The sequence below is a fragment of the Gymnoscopelus microlampas genome (genome assembly GCF_963454915.1).
Source record: "Gymnoscopelus microlampas genome assembly, chromosome: 14".
NCBI classification, from domain to species: domain Eukaryota; kingdom Metazoa; phylum Chordata; class Actinopteri; order Myctophiformes; family Myctophidae; genus Gymnoscopelus; species Gymnoscopelus microlampas.
This window is the reverse complement of record NC_139951.1, coordinates 31,970,557-31,998,149: the sequence shown is the minus strand read 5'-3', so window position 1 is coordinate 31,998,149 and position 27,593 is coordinate 31,970,557. Positions and strand designations below refer to the sequence as shown.

The window sequence follows — 27,593 nt, the reverse complement described above, 5'->3', positions numbered from 1 at the left end:
TTGTGAAAATGATGTATTTCTTTTATCCAAGTCCTACTTTCGTAGCATTATTGTCGATGTTGACCAGTGTCCTCATTCACTGCTTATGAAACATGCACAATTATTGTCTCTCAGGAACAGCACGGGTATTGTATCGTGAAGAGGACAAATTACACATGAACACAAATGAACTGGCTGCTCTTTCTGAGCAGCCGGTGCAAAGAGCTGCATTGGCGCGACGGTGTGAACGAAGCGAACAGTTGCGAGGGGAATGAAGCGTTTCATCGCTTCGTAGCTGGAAAATACCAACTGAGGCGTTTTTTCTACGTTTGTAAAGTTGTGTCGTAAGGTTTCGGTACCTTCACACAGTGGGTGAAGCGGGGGTGAAGGAAACGTCGCCTCAGTTGGGATTTTTCAGCTGGAGTAAAATTCAGAGTGATGTTCATTCCAAGCAGTTCAATAGAACTAGCATTTCTCAACTCAGGCTGGTATCATCAGGGTTTAACTCATCTCTCACTGTCTCTCTTGTATTTGAGAAAGGGTCTCCTCTGGTATGTCTGGAGCAGGCCTTTGCCAACAACAGCAGTAGCCATGGCCACATCTTGGTGCCAGACACTGTAGCCTCTGCAGGTGACTGAAAGCATAGAGTAAAATGACGCTGCACATACTGTAACTACTTTAGGTATGCAACATGTTATCAAGAGGGTTCGTATGTGTATGCATGTATCATATTGAATGAAAATGCAGATGTGTCGACTCAACCTTCCAGTGTTTCATTAAAGAGGTGGTGCCATGGTTTTGCACTTTTTCTGTTTTTCACGTGTCTATGAGGTTGATAGAACTTCATTAAGCCCCGTGGTGGGGGTACACTTTTTTGAAAAATCACACCCTGTGTGAAGGAAGCGGTGCCTTTGGGGCGGGGCTTAACTAATTTCAGTTTGTCCCTATTGGTGGTCTGAGTCCACTTACCAAATTTGAACTTGGTAGCATGCTGCAAACTGGAATAATGGCTGTTTAAAGCCCAGCCAATGGGCAGACAGAGGGGGCGGGGCTTAAGTAATTACAGTTCGTCCCTATTGGTGGTCTAAGTCCACATACCAAATTTGGACTTGGTGGCATGCTGCAAACTGGACTTACGGCTGTTTAAAGCCCAGCCAATAGGAAGACTGAGGGGGCGGGGCTTAATTAATTTCAGTTCGTCCCTATTGGTGGTTTTAGTCCATGTACAAAATTTGTACTCCGTAGCATGCTGCGAACTGGAGTTATAGCTGTTTAAATGCCGTACTCATACGCCGTGCTCATACGGACGTCAAGTGTGTGTGTGTGTGTGTGTGTGTGTGTGTGTGCGTGTGTTCGTGTGTGCGCATGTGTGCAGTATTGGCTTGTGTGTGTGTGTGTGTGTGTGTGTGTGTGTGTGTGTGTGTGTGTGAACTGGAGTTATAGCTGTTTAAATGCCGTGCTCATACGCCGTGCTCATACGGACATAACATACGGACGGACAAACGGACAGAGTCAAATGTAGAGCGGTTGGCACCGCTAAAAAATCTTCCTCCTAGTATAACCATAATACCTGACTAAAGGGTCTCCTCTGGTATGTCTGGAGCAGGCCTTTGCTAACAACAGCAGTAGCCATGGCCACATCTTGGTGCCAGACACTGTAGCCTCTGCAGGTGACTGAAAGCATAGAGTAAAATGACGCTGCACATACTGTAACTACTTTAGGTATGCAACATGTTATCAAGAGGGTTCGTATATGTATGCATGTATCATATTGAATGAAAATGCAGACGTGTCGACTCAACCTTCCAGTGTTTCATTAAAGAGGTGGTGCCATGGTTTTGCACTTTTTCTGTTTTTCACGTGTCTATGAGGTTGATAGAACTTCATTAAGCCCCCTGGTGGGGGTACACTTTTTTGAAAAAAATCTTCCTCCTAGTATAACCATAATACCTGATGATTATGTTTTAGGGGGGGAAAAAATCCCTGAAAATCACGGCACCCCGTCTTTAATAGAGATGTGTTGTCTCATTTGGTTGTGGTTAGGCCCAGAATCAGATAGTGGACAAGAGGCTCTGTAATGGGATTGCCTCTGGGTATTTTTTACCTCTGCTGTCAACATGCATTAGCAGGTCACAATGACCTCAGGATAGACGCAAATCAAATCAAAGGCACAAATCCATATTGGAACATTGGTTTACTGACATTGAGTTACTTAACAGTTTAAAAAGTATTTAATCAGTGGGGGTCACAGCATCATGCTAAGCAAAGGGTTCAGAGCAGGACATGAGGAGCAAATAGCGGGTGCAATACGTTAGTCCGACAGCGCATTCCTCCGACAGCGCAGTGCTCCGACATTAAACAGTAAACCCGAACCAAACCCGCACCCTAACCCTAACCGCACGCGGATGCCACATAGTCGGAGAAAAGGTCTGTCGGATTAACGCATGCCTCCCGCAAATAGCAACATCACGAAACCCTGCTAGCCCCCAGGATTTCCTGGGGGGGTCACACAGTGACAGAGCTGTCATTGTGTGCGTGTGCGCGTGTGTGGCCGTATGGTGCCTTATGAAATTCAAGCTCTTGGCATTGCAAACAACACAAAGTACAGTTAATGCTGTTGTACTACAGTAAGTAGGTCAGCATGTACAGTGGCCGCATTACACCTGAGTTTCATATTTCATGCAGTGAGTCACTGAATGCCAATGTCACAATGTGCATATTGGTTTTCTTTCTCAGACTGCCCCTTATGGCCATCAGATTTCTTGAAAAGATGAAGGGAAGAATGACGGAAAGAATTTAAATGGTGCACCAAGACACCGAAGATGTGTGTGTGTGTGTGTGTGTGTGTGTGTGTGTGTGTGTGTGTGTGTGTGTGTGTGTGTGTGTGTGTGTGTGTGTGTGTGTGTGTGTGTGTGTATGAACGTACAGTATATGAACGTACAGTGTACATGCGTACTTCTGCATGTAGGTGTATTTTCCTTGTACATGTATTGTATATTTCCACTCTTGTACGCACTATGCAGGGATGCATATACATTCATACATACATACACATGTTTGTGTGCGTTTATACAAGACGGTGTATGCATTTATTGGTTTATTTGTTTCATCTGAGTTCTTTATTTGAAGGTGTCGGTGGTGGTGGTTTCATGGCTCGCAGACAAACACACATTTTATTCGTCCGTTAGTGACTGAGTGGGGAGAATGAACCTTAACCCTGGCAACTCAGACTCATTGAAAGGGATTGAGACAAAAGTGGACCAGTTACATATTCACAATCATAACTTTGTTACAAATGTCTGAAGTGTGAGCTACATTTTCTTTTTCTTCTGTAGAAGCAAATTTCTATGGCTCTTAAGCTTACTTAAGCTTACTTCCTCCGCCTTATGAAAAGCTAGGTGGTCTTGAACACGGTAGAAAGTGGCCTTAGAGTGTGTGTGTGTGTGTGTGTGTGTGTGTGTGTGTGTGTGTGTGTGTGTGTGTGTGTGTGTGTGTGTGTGTGTGTGTGTGTGTGTGTGTGTGTGTGTGCGTGCGTGCGTGCGTGCGTGCGTGCGTGCGTGCGTGCGTGCGTGCGTGCGTGCGTGCGCGTGCGCGTGCGCGCGGCACTTTCTTCACTTCATGAGGCATGTCTGCATCTAGCGATGCTACAGGTTTAGCATAGCAGCCATAGCTGAGTGGGTAGAGAGGCCATCTGGGAAACAGAAGGTCCTCCATTCGCCCACCGGCCCACGGTCCATGTGCTGAAGTGTCCCTGAGCGAGACACTTTACTTGTTATTGCTCCCTGGGAGCTTTGTTGGTACCCACCCACTGCTCCATCCAGTTAGAATACAGAGGACACATTTTTCTTGTTTAAAGAGCCCACAACGGCCTGAGCCGCTGCGTGGCGGTCCAGGCACCCTAGGCTGCAATGCCAGCCTGACAGCGTGTCGCGGGTTCGACTCCCGTTCCTCAACGACATTTGAGCCTACCTAATTGAGCCTACTGTAATCTATCAATAAAGGCAAAATGCCCCAAAAATATCTTTTAAAAAAAAAGGAAAAAAAGGCCACAACGAGTGGGATATTTTCCTCCTTTCCTCCTTCTGTTTGGCCTTTGTTGGATTGTGACGATTATGCAAAAAAATATTGCGATTATCTCAAATAATTGCGATTAATTGATTATGTAATAATTATGACAGGCCTAGTACTGACTGTGACAAAAATACCCCAAAGGAATGGGGACCGACCGGACTGTCTTACATTATGAGGTGATCAGCATCAGGCATCCACGTACACTATGTAGTATCAAATAAATAAACACAAAAAGACACAACATGCACTGAATCACAAGTCTATGACCTATATTGTTGTACAGTAGATCACACACACAGCCATTACAGGCCAGATTTCAATAACATGGTACCAGACTACCAGACTCTGGTCCTGATCTGAAAATAACTAGCCCATTAAGACCTGTCGCCGATTCTATAAAATGTCTTCCTAAATCCTAAGCCATCTCAAAATATGTTGTTCCAGGGACCCCCAGAAGAAAAGATTTGAGTTCAAAATGTTTGCTTAAAAAAACATATATATTCAAAGATTTGCACAGATTTTCAAGATTTTTCAAAAATAGATCTGCAAGCTCAATCTGCTATTTTTGAAAAATTGTCACACACGCATACATGTATACTATATAGTTAAATCTAAAATTATCCTGGTGCTTTCCTGGTTTGAATGGGCTAGAGTAGACTATTATCGGACACACCAAAAGCTTTGGTGCTTCATGCCAGGCAGTCTCATGCAAAGTAAAACAGGGAAAATATTGAGAAATCTATTTTTGTTTTGTTTTTGGCAAATACTGCTGCTCCACTGAGCCACATTCTGAACCCTTCAGTCTGCTCTGCTCGTGATGCTGACTCATGCAAACAGTACACGTGGTGGAAAGTACTGTAACTAAGTACATTTAGTTAAGTACTGTATTTAAGTACAATTTTGAGGTATTTTTTACTTTACTGGAGTTTTTACTTACTTACTTACTTTTACACTACATTACAGAGTGAAATATTGTACTTTTTATTCCACTACAATTATTTATTTATTTATTTTAAATGTTATTTATTTTAGGCACAAGTGACTATGTAAATTTGGATTATTATTACAAAACATACATTAACCACTTCAGCCCTATTCAAACTTTGGCTATTTGAAAGGATTTTTATACATTTGAAAACTTGTGAAATGGGACCTTCTGCATAATGAGTACTTTTATTTTTGGTACTCCAAGTACATTTTGATACCAATACTACGAACAAACTTGTACTATTTCTACAATAGGGTATTGATACTTTTACTTAAGTAAAACACGTGAGTACTTCTTCCACCACTGCAAACAGTACACGTGCACAAAAAAACAAACACACGGAGGCGGTGTATATTTTTGTAGAGAGTGGCAGACTTTGGCACACAAATTGTCATATGAACAGACAGGGTGGCACTGTGAATCAGTGGTTGGCACGTTGCCTCACCGCAAGAAGGTCATGGGTTTGAAGCCGGTGGGCCTTCCTGGGTGGATTGTTCACTCCGTGTTCACGTGGGTGTCTCCACATGTTCCGGTTTCCTTTCACACCAAATAAATGAATGTTAGGGACATATTGACTAAAGAACTGGCCTTAGATCTGGACCTTGGTCCCGGGCACTGCTCAGTGGCTGCCCACTGCTCCTAAAAGTGTAAAGTATGACTTAACTTAAACACACACACCTATGTCCATAGACAGTCAATCATTTTTCCCCTTGAGAGAGCAGACTGTGTACCAATCAGGTATTTATTAACGTGTCATTATTTTTGCTCCTATAATGTGCTTGCTATGCAGCTTACATTGTCATTGGATTTTCATGTTTTTTGGGTCTCAGTCTCAAGCTAAGCAGGTAGCTTATAATTGGTTACGACATTTATGTAAAGTACCCTACGCCTGCCAGGTAGTTCTCAAAGTGCGGTCTAGGCCCAGGGACCCATATGGTTCCTTGAGGAGGTTCCAAATGGATGCTTGCAGGTCTGTAACTTTGAGAGCGTACAATTTGTACGCTCTCTAGAGTTATGGGGGACCTTGAAAGTTTGAGAACCACTGCCTTACACTACAGTATATAATAGTACTGGGACATTTAAAAACTCATTGCCATCCTTGAGAAAACTGATGACAGAGCACACGTGCACACACACTCTTTAACCAATTCTATCTATGTCATACAGGGACACAAATATTATAGGTGCAGTAAGGTTACTTTACAAAATCATGGCATATGTCTTCATGATACAATAAGCATGTCACTCAGTACTCCATGGGAATAAGTAACAGCTTCTCCTTCATATGCGGCGGCTGTCAATTATAGCAGAGACAGCACAATACTTTGCCAGCCTTTTTGCCTCCTTTTTGGGCATCCCAAGTTGTTGAAGCCCTCTAGCAACCAGTCTGTGGGTATGTCCTAGGCTGCCATATATAAAAAGAAATACTCTGCACCTATAACCTAGCTCTGAGATGGTATGTAGGAGTGGTTGGTATTTAATGACCTTGGTCATAAAGGCTTCCTCTAGGCTAAGGTCAAAGGTGCATGCCATCTCTAACACACAGACACACACACACACACACACACACACACACACACACACACACACACACACACACACACACACACACGTATGTACGGTATATGTTATATGTGACTGACGTGTCACTCATCAAAATTAGCAGATCTTTTCACCGAGCGATATAAATGACACATTATGTGTCACCAGAATGAAGCGTATAAACGTCTAGGCTGCAGAGGTGGCATGAATCTTCCAATCACCACGCTGAATACTGTCTGTACTATCCACCGTGATTTCTGATGACTGACTGGGGAACGGAATCACTCTTGATTGAAAGGGTCAAGGGGACGTTGACTAATGGAAAATGGATAGAAAAACGGATGGACTGAGGGGGCACCCAGGAAAGTGAGGCATTGTGTGTGTGTGTGTGTGGGGGGGGGTGTGGGTGGGTGGGCGGGCGGTGTCTCCTTCAGACTCTGTGATGTCTGTCATTGACGCGTGATTTGGGACCGCACTGGGGATTTGTGGAAACCACAGAGAAATAGATGGAGACGGCGGCCTTTCGCATCCGTTCGCTGTCAACTGTTGTGAAAATACGCTAGTCTGTTATATAGGTTAATAATTGCTTGAATGGCCATGCTCTCTCTCTCTCTCTCTGTCTCTCTCGCTCTCTCTCTCTCTGATGATGATGATGATGATGATGATGGTTAAAATACGCTACGCTATAATAATAATACAGAAAGAGTTTATGAATACAGTACGCTAGTCCGAGGTATTTTTACTTTACTGGAGTATTTCCAGTTTTCTGTACTTTTACTTCTACTCCACTACATCTCAGAGACAAATGTTGTACTTTTACTCCATTACAATTATTAGAAAACTTTAGTTACTAATTAATTTGTAGACTTTGATTCTTATTACAAAACATACATTAACCACTTCAGCCCTATATATATTGGCCATTTGAAAACAGCCGATCTACAAGCTCACAATGCCTTGCGATGCGACGCATTGTGAGCTTGTAGATCGACTCCGGGGGCGTGGTTTCCCCAAATCCCCAGTGCGGTCCCAAATCACGCGTCATTGACAGACTCCCAAGATGAGAACAAAATAAAACCCAGCAAGACAGGAAAAGAGAGCTTTCACACAACAATGGCCAGGTATAGAGTCCCCAGAGGCCTTGAAACCAGGTCAAGAGAAGGTAAGCAACGGGATTGGCACTCTCTCTAAAAATAGCCATGAGTGCCTCTTCCTTTATTCATCTTTAGCCCACCGGGACATCATAACAGCCACAGGACACCCATTCACCTGAAACAAAGACAGATTTTGTAACACTGCCCTTTTGCTCTGGATTTGTTCCAGTGAATGAACCATAAAGCATATTTTCCTATGAAACAGTGTTGTGGTTCAACGACCCAATGAGCTATGGCTGCTAAAGTTTCATTTTGCTTTAAATTCAATTCCAAAACATTCATAATGGTAATTTAGGGAAAGCATAGTTCTCTGTCTGGGGCAGGCCACATCAGTGACCACGTGTAGAGCTGTCTGCTCATTAGTGGTGCTGAATTGGCCTACTTTCAGACACATGACTAAATAGGTGGACTGCCCAAAGTGAAACTGTGGTGAAATAAATCTGCAGTCTATAGGAATTGTTACGACATGATGATTGATTGATTGATTGATTGATTGAAAACGACTCATAAAACAAAAGGAAAAGCATCCATAGTCGGGGTGTGTGTGTGTGTGTGTGTGTGTGTGTGTGTGTGTGTGTGTGTGTGTGTGTGTGTGTGTGAGAGTGTGAGTGAGAGTGTGTGTGTGACTATCTGCAGTCAGTAATGGTGGTGGTCTGTCACAAATAAACTCACATGCTAGTAGAACCGTACCTAATATGAGAAGTTGATTCAAATAGATAATAAATATTTAATGCATGAAAATCCATGAATTAATCATTCCGAGTTAACATGCTGTGTGTGTTTTTTTCCTTAGTTTGTCTACTGTAAATTAGTGGGCACTGTGGGGCTGCCCTTTTGCTGTCAGCCATCTATGGCCCTGTGCCGTGGCCAATCAAAGCCAGTTTCGGCTGCATTGTTCACTCTCAATTGCCTGACCTCTTTAAGCAGCACGCAGTCATTTCCGTCACCTGTCTTGTGACGGACCTGACTCACATGATGACAGCTTCTGTCCTGCAGAGATTGTTGTGGAGTGGGCCTGTGGACTTATTAGACCCTGTCTTGTTTATTAGCCCAGATCTGTCTGAGACCTTGTTTACCTCCTTGAGACAGGCTGACTGACCTGAAGTGAGTACCAGAGGGTCACGTATATGCAGTAGGTATTACATTATCCATTCAACTAACCTGACAATGTTTGTCTCTCTCTCACCTTATGCCCCCCATTCCATACACCCCCCTCTCTCTCCCTCCAGTGGTGCTAGTCCAGTGGGCTTGGTTTTGACAGCAGTCGTTGCTCTCGTTTACAAGGTGGCCATCGCAATCGAAGGGTAAGTCTGTCTGTCTCTCCATTCCCATTTTTTCAATCTAGTTTGTTCAATAGGTCTTTCAAAATCTCTCACACTCTTTTTCCTCTATACCTTCCCTACAACATATCGCTCTGCAGTACCTCAAGCTAAAGCTTTGATGGAAATGGTGTGTTTTGCATGTAAGGCATGTAACGGTATGAAATTATACAGTACGGTGCGGTATCAAACAAAATACCGCGGTATACAGTATTTCACCGTATGAAATAAAAACCTTGTGTTTGAATAGACTAACATTTTATATAAACACAATTGACACAAGGAATTAACACTCTCACTTCTGCTGATTATAGGAAAATTATAATTACAGAGATTTGTTGAGAATTAGGAGGGAAGGAGACCTCTGAATGTTTTGCACCCAGCCCGACTCCCGACATTTCCTTGGGAGACAGAATGTGTTGCCATTGCAGGTGCTATGGCTATTTATACCGCGGTAATACCGTAATATGGTATACTGTCGCCTAGTCTTGCACAAAGTTGAAAGGGTGAGTGGCCTGAGTTCAGGGAGCATGTTGGAAAAAAAAAAAAAGAACAATACGTGGAGGACAACACAACAAGAGAAGCAGAAATTAAGTACTATTTTCCTGCCGCTCTAACAGCTAGCTAAAAGCCACGGTATGGTTTAGGACAGAAGGGAAGCCGCAGGGTGAAACAGGTGTGTGAAAGAAAGCTGTGCATCCTACCTCATGTCCTTATCCTCCCTCCCTCACCTCCCATGGTAGTAGTTGTTACAGTAATAGTCACTCGACCTGCCGTACACTGAGATCCATCTCTAGCCAAACTGCTGGCCCTGACTCAACCCGGTATGGACGTCCTCTCTTTCCCCTTTTGGATTGTATCTCTAATGGATAGACCTCATTACTGGAAGTTGTCTGTCTGGTCTCGGGAGGTGAGTAGTAGGTATGTGTCACCCCTCAAACCCGAATTCACCCGGATCTGTTCTGAGAACAGGGAGATCATCCTGTCTGAGTATTCGTTACCTCATCGATTATCACACAGTCTCTACGTTCTTGCGGGTGCAAAAAATAAACTGAATGGAACAATGCGTAACTGCCAACCTCAAGAAACACGAACAAATGAGGATACAGAGGTAGACAAAAACAAGGTTTTCCCCTGGTGTCTCCTCTCCCCTTGCTTCCTCCCCTCTGGTGCTCCCTCTTAAACTACGTCCCAGTTTATACAAAACACATCTAATGGCGACCTCAGACACAAACACACATTATATTTGTACCCTTACACACACAAAAGAAGACACACAAACACAACAAACACAGGCTCAAATCTAACCAGCCTCCTACAATATGCCTCTCATAGATGGTTACTCTGTCTCAGTAAAAATGTAAAATAATATAGCTTTGTTATTCAGTCACGTTTAGCTGTCAGCGGCACTCTCTCTATCTTCAACCCGATCTCACTCCCAAGGCGTCACATTTTGCCGCTCTGTCAGTAGCCCTGAAACGTCAAGTTTTCACATGAGGGGACGCCCTGAAAGTCAAGTTTTGACATGCCGGGACACCATGGCGACGTCGCATGTTGACAAAACTGCTTATGTTTATGCCTAAACCTAATCCTAATCCTAACCTAACGAAAATATGCCTAAACCCAACCTTAATCCTAAACCTAACCTCTAGTTTGTTCAATAGGTCTTTCAAAATCTCTCACACTCTTTTACAACATATTGCTCTGCAGTACCTCAAGCTAAAGCTTTGATGGAAATGGTGTGTTTTGCATAGGCATGTAATGGTATGAAATTATAAAAAAATAAGTCATACCCACGGATGGATTTGATTATGGAAGTTGAGGATACCAGTCAAGCACTGCTACTAGGTAAGCCATGAGGCAACTCTTCAATAGCTGGATTTGAGTAGTATTTGAAGCTCCAATGCGTGCCGTTCAGTTTTTGTAGTCCTATAGTGACGCATTAGGGAGTGAAAATGACAGAGCGGCAAACTGACGCCTACCTGTGAGAATGTGTTGCTATCTTCACATACATCTTCACTAAGGCTCAAACTTTTAACCAACCCTATACTTAGTTGACTGGGGAAAGCTGTGCTCTGATCCTACCTCATGTCCTTATCCTCCCTCCCTCACCCCCCATGGTAGTAGTTGTTACAGTAATAGTCACTCACCCTGCCGTACACTGACATCCATCTCTAGCCAAACTGTTGGCCCTGACTCAACCTGGTATGGACGTCCTCTCTTTCCCCTTTTGGATTGTCTCTCTAATGCATAGACTGTTTAGTTCTAGCCTCATTATAGGAAGTTGTCTGTCTGGTCTCGGGAGGTGAGTAGTAGGTATGTGTCACCCCTCAAACCCGATTTCACCCGGATCTGTTCTGAGAACAGGGAGATCATCTCGTCTGAGTATTTGTTACCTCATCTACGTCTCTACGTTCTTGCGGGTGCAAAAAATAAACTGAATGGAACAATACGTAACTGGCAACCTCAGGAAACACAAACAAATGAGGATACAGAGCCAGACACAGATGAGGTTTCCCCTGGTGTCTCCTCTCCCCTTGCTTCCTCCCCTCTGGTGCTCCCTCCCCCAGTTTATACAAAACACATATAATGGCGGCCTCAGAAAACCAGAGAACATCTAAGGATACAGAGGGCTTCTCCCAGCCTTCCTTTTACACTTTTTACCCATTGAATTGAAAATACTTTATCATCTACCTTTTGGGCGCAAAAGGTAAAACTTTGTCAAGTCGGGACAATCATAATAATCAGGCATGCAAACAGCCCCGAGGTGAAAAGGGTGACAACATGTTTTTTTTCGGGTCAGGTGTCACACTATTGCCCTATTTGGATTCAAAACGGCTATTGTAGCTGAAAAGCTACAAGTTTGCATGTCTGAATAATGCAAAAACAGAATTATTTGTTTGCATTTGCTTTTTTTCTCCCCCATATATTTTCATAATAAAAAAAGTGCGTATCGTATCGAAATCGTATCAAAGTTGTGAGCCCAATATCGTTTTAACCAATCCTATACTTAGTTGACTGGGGAAAGCTGTGCTCTCATCCTACCTCATGTCCTTATCCTCCCTCCCTCACCCCCCATGGTAGTAGTTGTTACAGTAATAGTCACTCACCCTGCCGTACACTGAGATCCATCTCTAGACAAACTGTTGGCCCTGACTCAACCTGGTATGGACGTCCTCTCTTTCCCCTTTTGGATTGTCTCTCTAATGCATAGACTGTTTAGTTCTAGCCTCATTACAGGAAGTTGTCTGTCTGATCTCGGGAGGTGAGTAGTAGGTATGTGTCACCCCTCAAACCCGATTTCAGATTTCGGATCTGTTCTGAGAACAGGGAGATCATCTCGTCTGAGTATTCGTTACCTCATCAATTAGCGCGCAGTCTCTACGTTCTTGCGAGTGCAAAAAATTAACCGAATGGAACAATGCGTCACTGGCAACCTCAGGAAACACAAACAAATGAGGATACAGAGGCAGACACAGATGAGGTTTCCCCCTGGTGTCTCCTCTCCCCTTGCTTCCTCCCCTCTGGTGCTCCCTCTTAAACTACGTCCCAGTTTATACAAAACACATCTAATGGCGGCCTCAGAAACCACGAGACCAGAGGAGCTTCTCTCACCTTCCTTTCACTCGAAATGTTTTAAATGACTGTCATCTAATGGCGGCCTCAGAAAACCAGAGAACATCTAAGGATACAGAGGGCTTCTCCCAGCTTTCCTTTTACACTTTTTATCCATTGAATTGAAAATACTTTATCATCTACCTTTTGGGGGCGCAAAAGGTAAAACTTTGTCATTGCTTGCATGTGCAGATGTGTGCTATTAAATAAGTCTACAAAAAAAACAATGCAATATATCAGGGCTCGTCTGAGGATCTAGAGAGTTTTCTACGCAAGACATTTTTCTCAAAGATTAACACTCAACAGAAGGTTCTTTCTCCCACACTCTCGTCCTCCCCTCTAGCACAGTAACATCACTCCTCTTTCTCCCTCCTTTTCTCGCCATAGCGCATAGAGGAAGGGCTGAACAACACTTTTGTGGGATGTAAGGACCAGTGCAGCCTCTAGCAGGGTGGTCCACATGCCAAATACAGATGCATGCACACATAGCATTATATTTACACCTACACACACAAAAGAATACACACAAACATAGGCTCAAATCTAACCAGCCTTCTCCAATATACCTCTCATAGATGGACTACTCTGTCTCAGTTAAAATGTAAAATAATATAGCTTTGTTATTCAGTCACGTTGCCTCAGCGGCACTCTCTCTATCTTCACATACATCTTCACTAAAGCTCATACTTTTAACCAACCCTATACTTAGTTGACTGGAGTCCCCAGGGCTCTTTTCCAGGCCCCCTGCTGTTTTCGCTCGTTACAAAATATCACAGAAAATAGCCGATCTACAAGCTCGCAACGTGTCGCAACACGGCGCACTGTGAGCTTGTAGATCGGTTATTTTCGCCAAATGTTCACGCCAGAGTAGCGACACAAGGGTTAAAACACTTACTGACATCACAAAGGGAAATTAATGACTACTCAGGTGGTCCAGAAGGATGCTGAAGACTTAATTATTTCACAACTTGACTGACCTACATTTATCACACAAACACACACACACATACACACACATTTGGACAACAGCAGAAAACTACTGTTTTGCTGAGCGGCTTCCTGGTGTGAATGTGTGTCAGAGTTAAGCAGGATGCTGCTGCAAGCAGGCTGGTTAAGTAATGGGGAAAATACGTACTCTCTCTGTCATACACACACGCGCGCACACACGAACACTCTTATGACATACATTCGTAGGGAGCTTGGGTCATTGCCGTTCACTATTCCCTTCACTGTCAGTACCGTACATCTGACGAGACATATTTTGTATTTCTGTGAATCCGCACAATGTGTTTGTTCACCATATTTATATTTAGAGAAAGACTTGGACACTTTATCTTAATTATACTGCATCTGTATCAATGTTAATCACTCGAATTTGGCATAAAGGGAATGACCCCACAAATACTGTCTGAAACTTGCAAAACTAGACTTTATTTCATAACGACGTTTTGGTCCTTATACATTCATCAGGACAAGTATGTTTGTCCTGAATGTCTAAGGACCGAAATGCCGTTATAAAATAAGGACTACTTTTGCAAGTTTTTTTTTTTTGCACTTGGATCATGTTGTCCTATGCACCTGTCGCCGACATTTTAGGTGCACTTCGGCCTTTAGTCAAATCTTTTGTGAGCACCCTAGACAGTTTTTACGTTGCTTGATTCAGTATTTAGATAGGCCTTTTTGATATTAATTTTATCAGACACTCCCCTTCCTATATAAACCCATTGTAACTTCAAACTCTGTTATAACCATGATAGATTCATCGAAAACATCCGGTTACTGATACTGTCCTTCTAATACGTGAGTTTTTTTCAATTACTTTTTTATTTTATTTTATTTTATTTTATTTTATTTTATTTTATTTTATTTTATTTTATTTTATTTTATTTTATTTTATTTTATTTTGTTTTGTTTTGTTTTGTTTTGTTTTGTTTTGTTTTGTTTTGTTTTGTTTTCCAAATAAATTATACAAAATAAATGAAAAAGTAATTTAAAAAACATGGCCCCCTCACACATTAGAAGGCCAATATCAGTCACCAGAACCAACGGCGGCTGTTTTCAATGAATCTATCATGGTTATAACAGAGTTTGAAGTAGGGGGAGTGTCTAACAAAGTGAATATCAAATATCTAAATCAAGCAACTTAAAAACTGTCTGGGGTGCTCACAAAGCCAGAGAACACGTTAAAATGAACCCAAACATGTTTGAAAGTGAAATATCTAGGGGTGCAACAGTTCATCAAACTAATTGGATTACCATACACTTGGGACAGATGCAGGTACCAGATAGTGTGAATGTGAAGCCTGTACTGTAGATTAGGTGGTTAGATTTTTACTTGCACAGACCTTTAGGTATTCAATGTTCTGACTCTTCATAGTCCTGTGATAATGAAGAATCAACATCCTGGAACAGGCTTGGGACAGCACACACTGGCTGTATTTGAAAGTTAAACATGAAAGGTTGTGCGCTGTTCGAGTCTATTATTTGTACTTTTTGTTTTAGTTTACATTGCAGAGAGAGCTGCAGTCTATCTTCCTCCTCAAGGCTTGGGCAAAGAATACAGATTAAACTTCCACTCTGATGAGAGGTGTTTAGGAACTCTCTTTGAATAAATAAAGGAACCATGAATCAGCCTTAAAAGCTTACAGCGGGAAGACAAGGCAACACATCCATTAGTAGCTGAAAACTTGGCCTAATGTACCCTGAATCGTATCCCCCTCTCTTTCATGAATCATATTCCTCCTGTACTTGCTCGAAAATACACTACATTCAGCTCATCTGTCACTCACCTCTTGTTCCAATACTGTTTTCATAATCTTTCAAAAAAAGACTTGAACCACTTTAATCCCCTATAGGCCTAATTCGTTGACTCAGGTCAGCTCTGTACTTGGACCCCCCCTCCCCCCCATAATAGGGATGGTTCGAGTAGTTAAATGAAAATGTAAAAAATAGCCTCACCTATGTACAGTGGACTTAATAAGTTACCCTATCCAGTGGCACTCTCATCCACTAGATAGGAGTCGACATTCAATCAATCAATCTTTATTTATATAGCTCATTGATTTATATAGCATACAGTAAAAGAAGAAGATAAGATGAAATAATAACGTTAGATAAGATGTAAATTGAGCGTAAGCAGGAATCGTCATTCGCCTTTATGAGATATGTGGTTAGAGAGTGCAGTGGTCAGTGGTGCAGAATGCTACTATATGCACCCATGTGTGCACCGATGGAGATCAAAGCAGGAAACACAAGGCATGTACAGGAACACCAGCTTCCTGGCGCACACTTTCAATAATACACTCAAACAGTTTCACTCAATAACATACAAAGTCTACATTATATTCACATATATACACACTTAAACCAATATGGCCCTTGTATACTCACACAATACAACCAACACACACACACACACACACACACACACACACACACACCCCTCTCTCTCTCCACTCGGAATCCCTCAAGGATGCTTACCCTTGCGCACACACACACACACACACACACACACACACACACACACACGCACACACGCACACACGCACACACACACACACACACACACATTCATGGTTTCCTCACGCTTGGACACACTGTGTCGGTGTGGGTGTGTGTGATTGCGTAGAGGGGGGGTCCCTGGTACGGCCTGGTACGGATCTACCCAGCAGCTCTGGTTTATTGTCCCATGATGTGTTTGCTCTCCTGTGTTTGCAGACCGTTCACCGAACACATCTATCGGGAGAGGAGCCAACACTGGAAGCAGCAATAAGTCCGCTATGCACACACACACACACACACACACACACACACAATCAACCTTCCCACCCTCTCCATATGGATTGGGGGATGGACGGACAAACGAATGGACAGACGTGTACACAGACGACAGGTCACTTTGGTCCTTGCGGTCCTTGCGCTACCTCCAGGTTGAGGACACGAGAAGGAAAAGTTGTGTAATCACATACTGTATACTTATGCATTGTTTTCTATTTGTAGCAAAACAAGAATAAGATAATTCACTGACTAGTTATGTTTATTTAACTTCTAGCTCAAACCTGTATTCACTTTGCTTTTAGTGTTTTACAGGAAGTCCCAGTTGTGATTTTCATTTCCCAGTTTTTAATGCACAAACAATAATTTGTATAAAACACTATCCCTATTTTATACATTAAAAATGTTTCAAATATAGTTACAATAGTTGTTATAATAACTCACAAGCTTGTGAGTGCTGAGTGGTTCAGCAATGGTTCAGCAAGCATACAGTAAAAAGGAAGACTTGTTCCATGACTATGTACAGGTTTTACTGAACTCTTATCTATGCAATGACAGCCATTCCAAACTGTACAATATCTACTGCCTGCTGTTGTGTGCCCATGCCATAACGTGTTGATTGATAATAAAATGCTGTGTTTTTCGGTCTGAAGCATTTGTGTGTGTGTATGTGTGTGCACGCGCACGTGCGTGTGTGCATGCGTGTGTGTGCGTGCGCATGTGTCATCTCCCTGCTCTACGAAACCGGCCTGTGTTTAGACTGTGTTCTACATGTGTTTACAGTGAGCGCCTTAACTCATATCATGTCTAACAGAGGAATGATGACTAGATTTACAGTAAAGGACCACATCCTAGGACTTGCCTGATCCCCAAGTAGGCAGAGATTTTAAAATGATATTAGTAGTTATTGTACTGCCTTGTAAGTGCATTACTTTATGTATTGAGAGTGTCATTCAGTACATCTGCAGCATTTTATGTACAGTATTTTCTAGCATTTACTTTGGTAGAACCATTGTAAAGTCTTGTCTATCAACTGCCAACTCCCCTCTGTCTCCACCCCTCCATTCAATAAACTCCAGTTGGTTAAGAGAGTGACAACAAAGATATCCTGTCTGACATGCAAAACGCATTTGAATTAGTATGACTTTATAGTGCACAGATTTGTTTGTTTTTCTAATGGCAGATCTACAACCTCACAAATGTGTCGCACCGTGATGCCTTGTGAGCTTGTAGAGCTGTCATTTTTTTATAAATAATTTAGAAAATGTTTGTGATGAAGTGGTTAAAGCCACTGGAGTATTACTTGATAAATGTATGGGTGCCTGGTTGTGCTGTCAGTTGGTGCACTGACCTCATGATCCTGAGTCTCAAAGACACGAGTTTGAATCCAACTCCCATCATGTCTTGTATGTCTCTCCTCTCTCTCTACACTTGGTTTAATCTGTACACATGCCAAAAATAATTATCAAAAATATATATATACACGTGAAAGCGGCTTTTTTATTGCTTCAAAACTGATAAATAACTTGAAATGCTGATGGAGATGGATGAGAAATAGAAAAAACTGTCATGTCAGAACCTTGAAAAATAAGAAGAAAATCACAGCCTCTTTGGAAATTGCATTAGGAAGTGTTGCCATTTGAATGTTGCAGCCCTGAAGCTGCCGAGTCATGAATGACTAAACAGCCAGTAGACGTTGGCCCCTTAAAAGTTTAGAGAGCCAGTGGGTCATTTTTGCAGAAAAAAATATATATATTTCCCAACCGACTATTAACTAAACTCTCAGAAGTTAATCAATTCCCTACACCTGAATCCCTAATGATGACAAACTGAAATATTTGAAAGATTGTTTTCAACGCTCTGGAAAGACCCAGGGAGCTAAACAGATGATTTCAATGAATACTTTGGGTCCAGTGCAGTAATGATGACATGCATGGACACAAAATACCAAAACTCCATACCACACCTTTACTATAAAAAGTGCATGATTACATTACATTTTACTTTAAAGGCATGATTTCATAAGTAATGCTGCCAGTGATAGCATGGCTGGTGGACACTCCCACATTATTGTTGTATTATTGTGTTGTCATTTTTGTGTGTGTGTGTGTGTGTGTGTGTGTGTGTGTGTGTGTGTGTGTGTGTGTGTGTGTGTGTGTGTGTGTGTGTGTGTGTGTGCGCACGCGCAGTGTTACAAATAAAATAGTTCATATAGAAAGTAATTGTCGTTACTTCTCCTTCGGATCTGAAACCCACCAGTCATTACATTATCAATCATACTCCACAGTGAGGATTTTTAGATGCTAATAATATTGTGAGCGCTTTAGTCACTTCTTTGCTAAGCTACAGAGGTTGCTATACTTATATTTACATGTATACACTCACTGCATGACACAAAATCAACCACACACATCTCACTTTTTTCCTCCCACGATAGACGTGCTCTCACTATACTTTAGAAATTGTGTTTTTTTATAACAGAATTTGATACTGCAAATATTGGCATATGGCAATCAGGGCTTTAACTAATGCTAATAGGTGGGTCCCAAGAAACCTTGGGTTTGTTTCCTGTATTAAAAGGTTGACTCAAGTTTCAAGCTTATTTTTGTCTTAAAAGTTAATGCTATCCATCATTCAGTAACAGAGAAATGAGAAACTGTGTGTGTGTGTGTGTGTGTGTGTGTGTGTGTGTGTGTGTGTGTGTGTGTGCGCGCGTGTGTGCGTGCGTGCGTGCGGGGGGGGTTATGTGATTTGTCATGCATTTCTTCTGAACTATTAATCTTGGATGAGACTGATTGCATTTTCTTAGACACTGAAGTCATCTGGCGATGAGCCATGTGGCTCAACTGTGCACACCTCTAGGTTTCCATTGTTTAATTAGTTTCTAATTAATAATTCATGTTTTTCTGTTTGTTTGTATGTATGTCATGTTCATGTCTTGTTTCACAGTTGAAACAGTTCACTGTTGTACCAGTTCGTGATTGACCTACTTTCTCTCTCTAAAGAGCTAGAAGGCAAGTTTTCACTCCCACAATATCAGAATTTTAACGAGGAATGTGTGAAGGTAAATGGTTCTCATTGCTTATTGTTAGGATCATGCAAAACCATGTGTATTTGTAATAAAAATCAGTTAAAAATAAATGGAGTTGTAAATAATCTAGAATCTGACTTTAGGGCTGGTGCGCGTGGCTGTCTGTGCAGTATGAATTAGCTTTTGTTGAGCTGCAAATTCAGTACCACTTAAACCCTCTATACTTTATAAAAATGGACCTGCAAAGAGCACATTTGGTACGTTCACTCTACACTACACAACGCGTTGTGACCGCGTAGATCTGCTATTTTTGGCGAACGTTCCCCCAGAATAGGGATGCTGGGGTTTCAAGTGGTTAACAAAAGTGGCATTTTACGTTTTAAGCATATTTTCATTATTGCGATAATATTGTTAATCGCAATTATTTTTGACACAATAATCGTGATTGTCCCATCCCTAGCTCTGTGTGTGTGTTTCAGAAAGTGATTTATTTGGCTTGTGTGTTGTTTCTCACACCGCTAACTAACTTCACCAAGTCTATAGATGAACGTACTACTCGCCCTCCCATCCACCGACATATGTTCACACAGAGACTGGCACACGAACACAGCGTGCCTGGCCTTTATGACCCTGCCGGTAGTCAGGTGTTTGCTCAGTGTCAGCACCATTTGTTTTTCCATATACAGCGGTGTGTCTCCTGTTCCACTGCTGTACTTTGCTTGGTTCTACCTTGCTATCACCCCCCCCCCCATCATCACCATTATCTGTGCATCTGTCTTCCCGTGTGCCGGTCATACACTGTTCTCTTTGATATGTGCTTTCCCCCTCTCTGTCCAAGATCTTAAGACACACCCTTTTAATTACTTTCAGCTTGACATCCCTATTTTGGGCAGGTCATTATAGGTGAACATAATTCACCTAGATTAACTGTACACAACATTATTTCGTTTTAAATATTCCCTGATATCCCCTAAGACTGATCTGTGCAAGACTGATCAGTCATTTTTTTGTATAATACTTTGAAAACGGTCTGTACTTGTGTCCTATGAACAATCTAATGTATGTCACCTTGTTTGTTGTTATTATGATCAGGGCGTCATTGAAGAACCAAGCTTGCTCTCAATTGGCCTTCCCTGAATAAATAACAGTGAAAATAGTAAAATCGGGTGTAATATGTATTACAAATAATAGTATTATTATTTGTGTATGTATGTACCCTTCTAGAGCACAAGGAGGATTGTAGTGGAAGGAAGGGGAGGAAGACTAAAAAGTAATGAAGAAGGAAAGTGAAAGTGGTACAGGACGTAAGCAATGTTCTCTCACTCAGCCTGCTGTACCACCCACACACCCACCCACACACACACACACACACACACACACACACGCATGTGCTCGCACACACGCATGTGCTCGCACACGCGCGCGCACACACTCACACATAGGACAATGGGATCCATAATGATGTTCAGTTTGCACTTCAAGCACCCTTACAGCAGCAACATAGAAGATGATAAGCATGAACACACAATCAGTCATGTGGCGGGAGACCCTGAGTCATGATTTGTACACACACACACACACACACAGAGATACAAACATTCAGAAGTCACTCTGCACCTCTAAATCTTTGCATTCACTCACAAGCACTTTTGTTAGTCACCGTGTCTCATGACAAGCACTGCTCACACAGACACCCATGGCCAGATATAATGGGATACATACTATATTGTACTGTATACCGTTATACTGTACCCTGCAGCGTCCCTTGGACCTGTATACTACACAAATGAGAGCCACTGCAGGGGTCTTTGCTCTCTGTTACAACCCCCTGTAGCTTGTTGTGTTCTTATGAAAAGGTCAACTGAATTCAGCACCAACACAAAGGCAACACACGCACACATCTTACTGCAGGCTATCATTGTTTATTTACTTCTCTGGTTACATATACTATATATGAGATTAGATTAGATGCTTTATTGTCATTGCATACTGGCACAGAACAAAGCTTAATTTACCAGCAATCCACTCAGCAGTGTAAAACTTTATAGTATCCTAAGTGTGCATGTGCACACAGGACCACAATGGAAATAAGCTCTCAGGGCTTTTTGTGTTATCCTTTTAGCACCACACACACACATACACACACACACACACACACACACACACACACACACACACACACACACACACACACACACACACACACACACACACACACACACACACACACACACACACACACACACGCCTCTCTCTCTCTCTCTCTCTCTCTCTCTCTCTCTCTCTCTCTCTCTCTCTCTCTCTCTCTCTCTCTCTCTCTCTCTCTCTCTCTCTCTCTCTCTCTCTGTGTCTCTCTCTCTGTCTGTCTCTCTCTCTCTGTCTCTGCAAGCCTGGATATGATTGCCCCCCTATGGTACATTTAGTAACTGCAGTAAGAAACAGTGGTATAACGCACAATACCTCCTTTTACCCATTTACAAATAAGAAAGAACTGAGTTTGAGGAATGAATCTATGAGTACAGGGAGCATAGATAGCTCTAAAGACTTATCCTGGGAAGCTTAAACTCAATTATGTAAATTATACACGCTGCTGTTAATTTCCTTTATTATAGTTTTTGTAAGCTGGAGTCAATCGTTTGTGTTGTTGGGCTGCTACTACCACTGACCATTTTACATACTCATCACAAAGCATAATTCATGCTTTGTAGAATTGTAGATAGCAATGGGTATACTTGTTCCATATTGCAATGTCCACATATTTTGCTTGGCATGTACCATCCAATTATTAACTGTGTACCAAGTATTAACTTAGTAACCTAAAATTCCATATTGTTATAGTTAACGATTAGGTGTAAGCCATAGGGCACTGAAATATATAACCTTGATCCATCTTTACAAAATAAACAAATACAAACGTGTATTTATCGATCAAATTAGCTTCACTTTATTCAATTTATAGACAACCCCTCCCCAACCTCAAAAGAGAACAAATCTAGGGTTTTACAAATAGATAATAAATGTTTCAACTCTTGAACAGTCTTGTCATGTTTCCCCCCAGTATGCTTATGAAGCCAATGCCCAGCATCACCTGAGAAAATATTGTTTTAAAATAAAATAAATTGTGGTATAGTTTAAAAATATGTCGTTTATTTCTTCATCATGGTAGTATTGTCATCAAGTCCCAGAAGTGGTTTTCGCTCCGGGAGAGGGACTTTTACTCCGGGAGAGGGACTTTTACTCTCTCTCCCCGACCCGTCCATCTCCATCATCATCCTCCAGAATGTTCAACTATTACTGACGCATCAACAGGAGTCAGAGTTGGCTCAGATAAATGGAGCACAGCGCGTCCTCCGCATTGTTGCCATGTCGGCTTATTATAAGCGACGTTGGCCTTCTTTTTCTTTAAAGTTGCTTGTAAGAATTGATAGTTGTGTTTTTTTAGGCTGGTTTCTAACATGTAGATCGGCTATTTTCAAATAACGGTTTAAAGTGCTCATGTGGACTAGGCTATAATTGCTTCTTTTGGGCTTGTTTTCCTAGACCTGGTTGCTTATTTCTCTCACAAAATATGGCAACACTGGTCATCCTCAGCGAGCCCTATGATGCGTCAAAGAGGGAGGGGCCCAGACTCCAGCGCACTCTCCGCTCTCATAAATACCGCTGCTCTGTCTGTGATTCAAGCAGAAACACTGACAGCAACAAGTCAAGAGCGCAACAAATAGTCAGCACTAGTACAGTCTACACATACGATCCTGCGAAAACACAGACGGACAAATCATCAAACACAAATAATACACATCGGGGGGAGAAATAAACCAATACTTTTACAAACATGATCAAGAAAATGACGCCCTCGGAGAACGAGTTCGACATCCCCGCCAAGAACTGCTACAGGATGGTGATCCTGGGGTCCACCAAAGTGGGCAAGACGGCCATCGTGTCCCGGTTCCTGAACGGCAGGTTCGAGGAGCAGTACACGCCGACCATCGAGGACTTCCACAGGAAACTGTACAGCATCAAGGGAGACGTGTACCAGCTGGACATACTGGACACGTCCGGGAACCATCCTTTCCCGGCTATGAGGAGGCTGTCCATACTGACAGGTAAAGATCACTGTTTTAAACCGCTGTTACCTACAGGTATCATTCTGATACCTGCCTATCCTTGTGGAAAACACCATGTGCATTAAATTAGAGCACAATAATAATAACCATGCACAAATGATAGGTCATGTGCGCACTGTGCGCCTTTTACGCACGGCTGTAGCTATTATAGAACACATTATTTATTTTCTTTTTTAGTTTTTGTAGCAATCCTAAGCCAATAATTTCAAATCAAATCAAATTATTGGTTTAGGAATGCGACAAAAAAAAAATCTGCGTGAATTCAAGGCTTCGTGGGGTGTGTAATTGATAGAAAATATTTTTTGGTAAACTACTCCTTTACGGGTTGGTGCGTGCTGCGCACCTACCCATTTAATGTGTAGGTTATTATGTCTTGAAAACAACATCTAAACGTGTCTGCTTCTCTTTAATCTCTCTCCAGGTGACGTGTTTATCCTGGTCTTCAGTCTCGACAACCGCGACTCCTTCCAGGAGGTGCAGCGGCTGAAGCGCCAGATCTTCGAGACCAAGTCGTGTCTGAAGAACAAGACCAAGGAGAACGTGGACGTGCCGCTGGTCATCTGCGGCAACAAGGGCGACCGGGAGTTCTACCGGGAGGTGCAGCCCGAGGAGATCGAGCAGCTGGTCGCCGGCGACGAGCTGTCGCCGCAGTGCGCGTACTTCGAGATCTCCGCTAAGCGCAACGAGAACGTGGACAAGATGTTCCAGACGCTGTTTACGCTGGCCAAGCTGCCCAACGAGATGAGCCCCGACCTCCACCGCAAGGTGTCCGTGCAATACTGCGACATGCTGCACCGAAAGTCCATGAAGAACAAGAAGATGAAGAACGGTGGGGACGCCTATGGTATCGTGGCGCCCTTCGCGCGGCGCCCCAGCGTGCACAGTGACCTCATGTACATTAAAGAGAAGGCGATAGGCGGCGGCCAGGGGAAAGAGAAAGAGAGATGTGTTATAAGTTAAACCGAACCGCAGCAGTGTTTTTAACCTGAAAACTAATCTTTTGAAGAATGTGAGAGAGGGAGCCAGTAAGGCTGCCGTTCAGGACAGTGGCTGAATGCACTCAGACAAGTGGCTCTCTAACCAGTAACCACAGTGTCACAGAAGGACACTTGAAAGGAGAGAGGCCGGGAGTCGCCGTGCGCCAAACGCACATAGTGCCGTTTCCACGGACATTATACTGACACTGAACTGAGTGAACACTCGTACGCAGACACTTGAGAATGTATTTTTCTTGTTCTGTTAATGTCAGAGCCTGATGTGACTGTCAAATCTACTGGGACTTCACACCGGGGGGATTGGGAAACAAGTGTTGATATCATGCCTTTCACAGATGTGAGGATAAAAGAGACTCTTGGAGCAGTGCAATGTTGCAGAGAGAGAGAAAAACAAATTTGTTTACATTTTGTTATAGATTTTGTATCCGCTAATTACACTTGAATGTTCCATTGCAATCTGAACAATTTTCTATTGTGAATGTATATTTATTGTCAACGTTGTTCTTATTTACATTTTTTGCAAAGAAAGAAAAAATGAAAATGAAAAATGATAATAAAAACAAATAACCTGAATCTCCTTTTGCAATTGAATTGTTTTCCTGTTGTGTTACATGCAGCAACGATTCCATCTTTTTCATATTTATTCAAATCAGCTCACTTATATACTATGGTTGACATCATAGCATTATCATCCCCTCATGATGGATTAATAGCATCATACATGTCTGCCTGTTATAGTGCCATGCTGTAGCCTATACTGTAGTCCACTGAGGCCACACAGGCAGTGAACTCACATAATGTTATGACTCTCTGCTATAGTGTCACTCAGCTACATCCACTATTGCAGCCCTTCTCAGAAACGGAGTTATAAAAACTGTCAACACTAGAGGTTGGTAACATGTCCCTGTCCCACAGAGTAGGCTGAGTAGCAGTAACTAATAATTGCCTAATAAAATGAAAACACAATAAAACGTTTTATTAAATAGCACACCTTTCATACATAAAATGCAGCTGAAAGTACTTCCTATGCTGTGGTGCTGTCATCTTTTCACATTATGCTGTTCCAAAGATCTTCGCTCCCACACAGACAGTTGTGACATGGACTGTCTGGAACTGATGCATCTAAAATGCAAACATTACTTTACTTTATTTGTTTATTTAGAAGGGACACCGCATATTAATGAACAATACATATCAATGTAATGTAAATACAACAGATTTAGCCAAGACGCTAATTTACATCCGCAGTCCCCACAAAAAAACATAAAAACAAGCAGACAATAGAGTACATTACATTACATTACACAGGGAAAACAGCATAAATAAAAAAAACAGAGGTACAAAAAGTGCAGAGTATAGGCCTATCTATTTAAGTCAAAGACAAAACAAATGTTTTACTTGGCTCATGTTATTGCACTAAGAAAATAGCAGCATTTTAGAGGGCAATATAGGCTATTTGACCGTGACTAACTCCAAATATTCTCCTATATTTCCAGAAAGAGCAAGAACATCGATAAATAACTATTTGTTCTTCAGATGAATAACATCCCTCACCCTCACTTATCTCCTCAACCACTATATATAGCCTACACTACCTTTACAAGTGCCACTGAGCAAGGCGCTGAACCCCATAGGTTTTAGTGAAGGGGGACATGTTTGGCACAATCCTGATTGAAATGAGTGCAGAAGGTCTATATTTCACTCCAAAAACTAGGCATGCAATATTGTACATTACACAATTGCCTATAATCAGTGTGTGTGTGTGTGTGTGTGTGCGTGCGTGCGTGCGTGCGTGCGTGCGTGCGTGCGTGCGTGCGTGCGTGCGTGCGTGCGAGAGAGAGAGAGAGAGAGAGAGAGAGAGAGAGAGGCATTTTTGAGTGACTTGTCATGCGACAAAGTATTAAATCAGCCCAAGGGATTCAATCAACACAGAACAACAGTGCCTTGGAGTCAGATAAACAATGCATCCTTGAATGTAGTCTGAGCACTGAATGTGCATGTGCTTTATGTGTGCGTGGTTGTGTGCGTCATGTACTCTATGTGTGTGTTTTGTTTGTGTGATATGTGACAGTTATAGACACACAATGTTTTTGTAAGCAGCCCAGGAATAATCCTGCCCTCATAATCAGTAACACTATGAGCTTTCCCTTCATTTATGATGGAAATACATAATTAAAATGCTAGTCGATTTTGTGCTATAAGTGCATGGAGGCCTGGCTTGATTGATGCCTCAAATGTCCCTTTCACTATGTGTCCGGTGTCTCATTCTGTACGGTTTAAGAAACATGTAATTTTGATATTGATATATATTAATAATATTGATATTGTTTATTTTGATAGTTTTTTTAGTTTTGTATTTAAGTTAAATGACATGGGTAGCTGTAGCTGTAGATGTGGCATGGTCTGGGATGGTGAGAGAGCCCCATTTTCTATGTGTTTTTGTCGATGTTGATTGTTGGTTGTTTTTAGATTCATTGTCACCTTTTGTGTGTTGTGACTGAGGGTTTCCTGAGGACCCCATTGAAAAGGAGATGATGCATCTCAAGGAGTTCATCCTATGATTCAATTTTAATTAAATAAAAAAAATGTCTAAAAGTGGCCTCTAAAAATACCACATAGCATCATGTTGTTGCGCCCTGTGTCGAGAGCAATAACAGAGTGTTAGGAACGTCAGCGTGAGAGGAGAGAACCACACAGCGTCACAAAGCAAACAAGCATGCTGTAGGCTGTGCACAGAACAGAACGGGGATGAGAAGTCACACATGGCACGCAGAGCAATAGGGACCAAAGATGGCTTTGTTCAGGAATTCATCTTAGGAATGTCCTGTCAAACATTGTTATCAGCAAAGTATTCTAACTGAATATCTTTAAGGATTAAAATAACAGTGACTGGCCTAGTCATAAACATTAATCAGCTTGTGACTGCAATTTGTTCTTTTTTCGCGGATTACTCGGCTCTCCTGGTTTCGGACAAGGAAGAATTGCAGGTCGAAAAAACTCT

At 42.1% G+C, this 27,593-nt stretch overlaps 2 protein-coding genes across 2 annotated transcripts in view; both read left to right on the top strand.

Annotated features, from left to right (window-relative positions):
- Positions 1–17,403, top strand: part of pemt (phosphatidylethanolamine N-methyltransferase) — a gene marked incomplete at its 5' end in the record, with an annotated part of 80,016 nt that extends 62,613 nt beyond the window's left edge. The window contains 2 exons of the mRNA XM_084077810.1: positions 8,964–9,038; positions 16,386–17,403. Coding sequence (XP_083933936.1) covers positions 8,964–9,038; positions 16,386–16,440 — 130 coding nt within the window. The 3' untranslated portion in view covers positions 16,441–17,403. The remainder of the gene's footprint in view (positions 1–8,963; positions 9,039–16,385) is intronic.
- A 5,769-nt stretch (positions 17,404–23,172) lies between these two features.
- Positions 23,173–25,165, top strand: rasd1 (RAS, dexamethasone-induced 1). Its single transcript, XM_084077694.1, has 2 exons — positions 23,173–23,576; positions 24,019–25,165. Exons 1-2 carry the CDS (start codon positions 23,306–23,308, stop codon positions 24,555–24,557), a joined length of 810 nt encoding a protein of 269 aa, XP_083933820.1. The 5' UTR covers positions 23,173–23,305; the 3' UTR covers positions 24,558–25,165.
- The last annotated feature ends 2,428 nt before the right edge of the window (positions 25,166–27,593 follow it).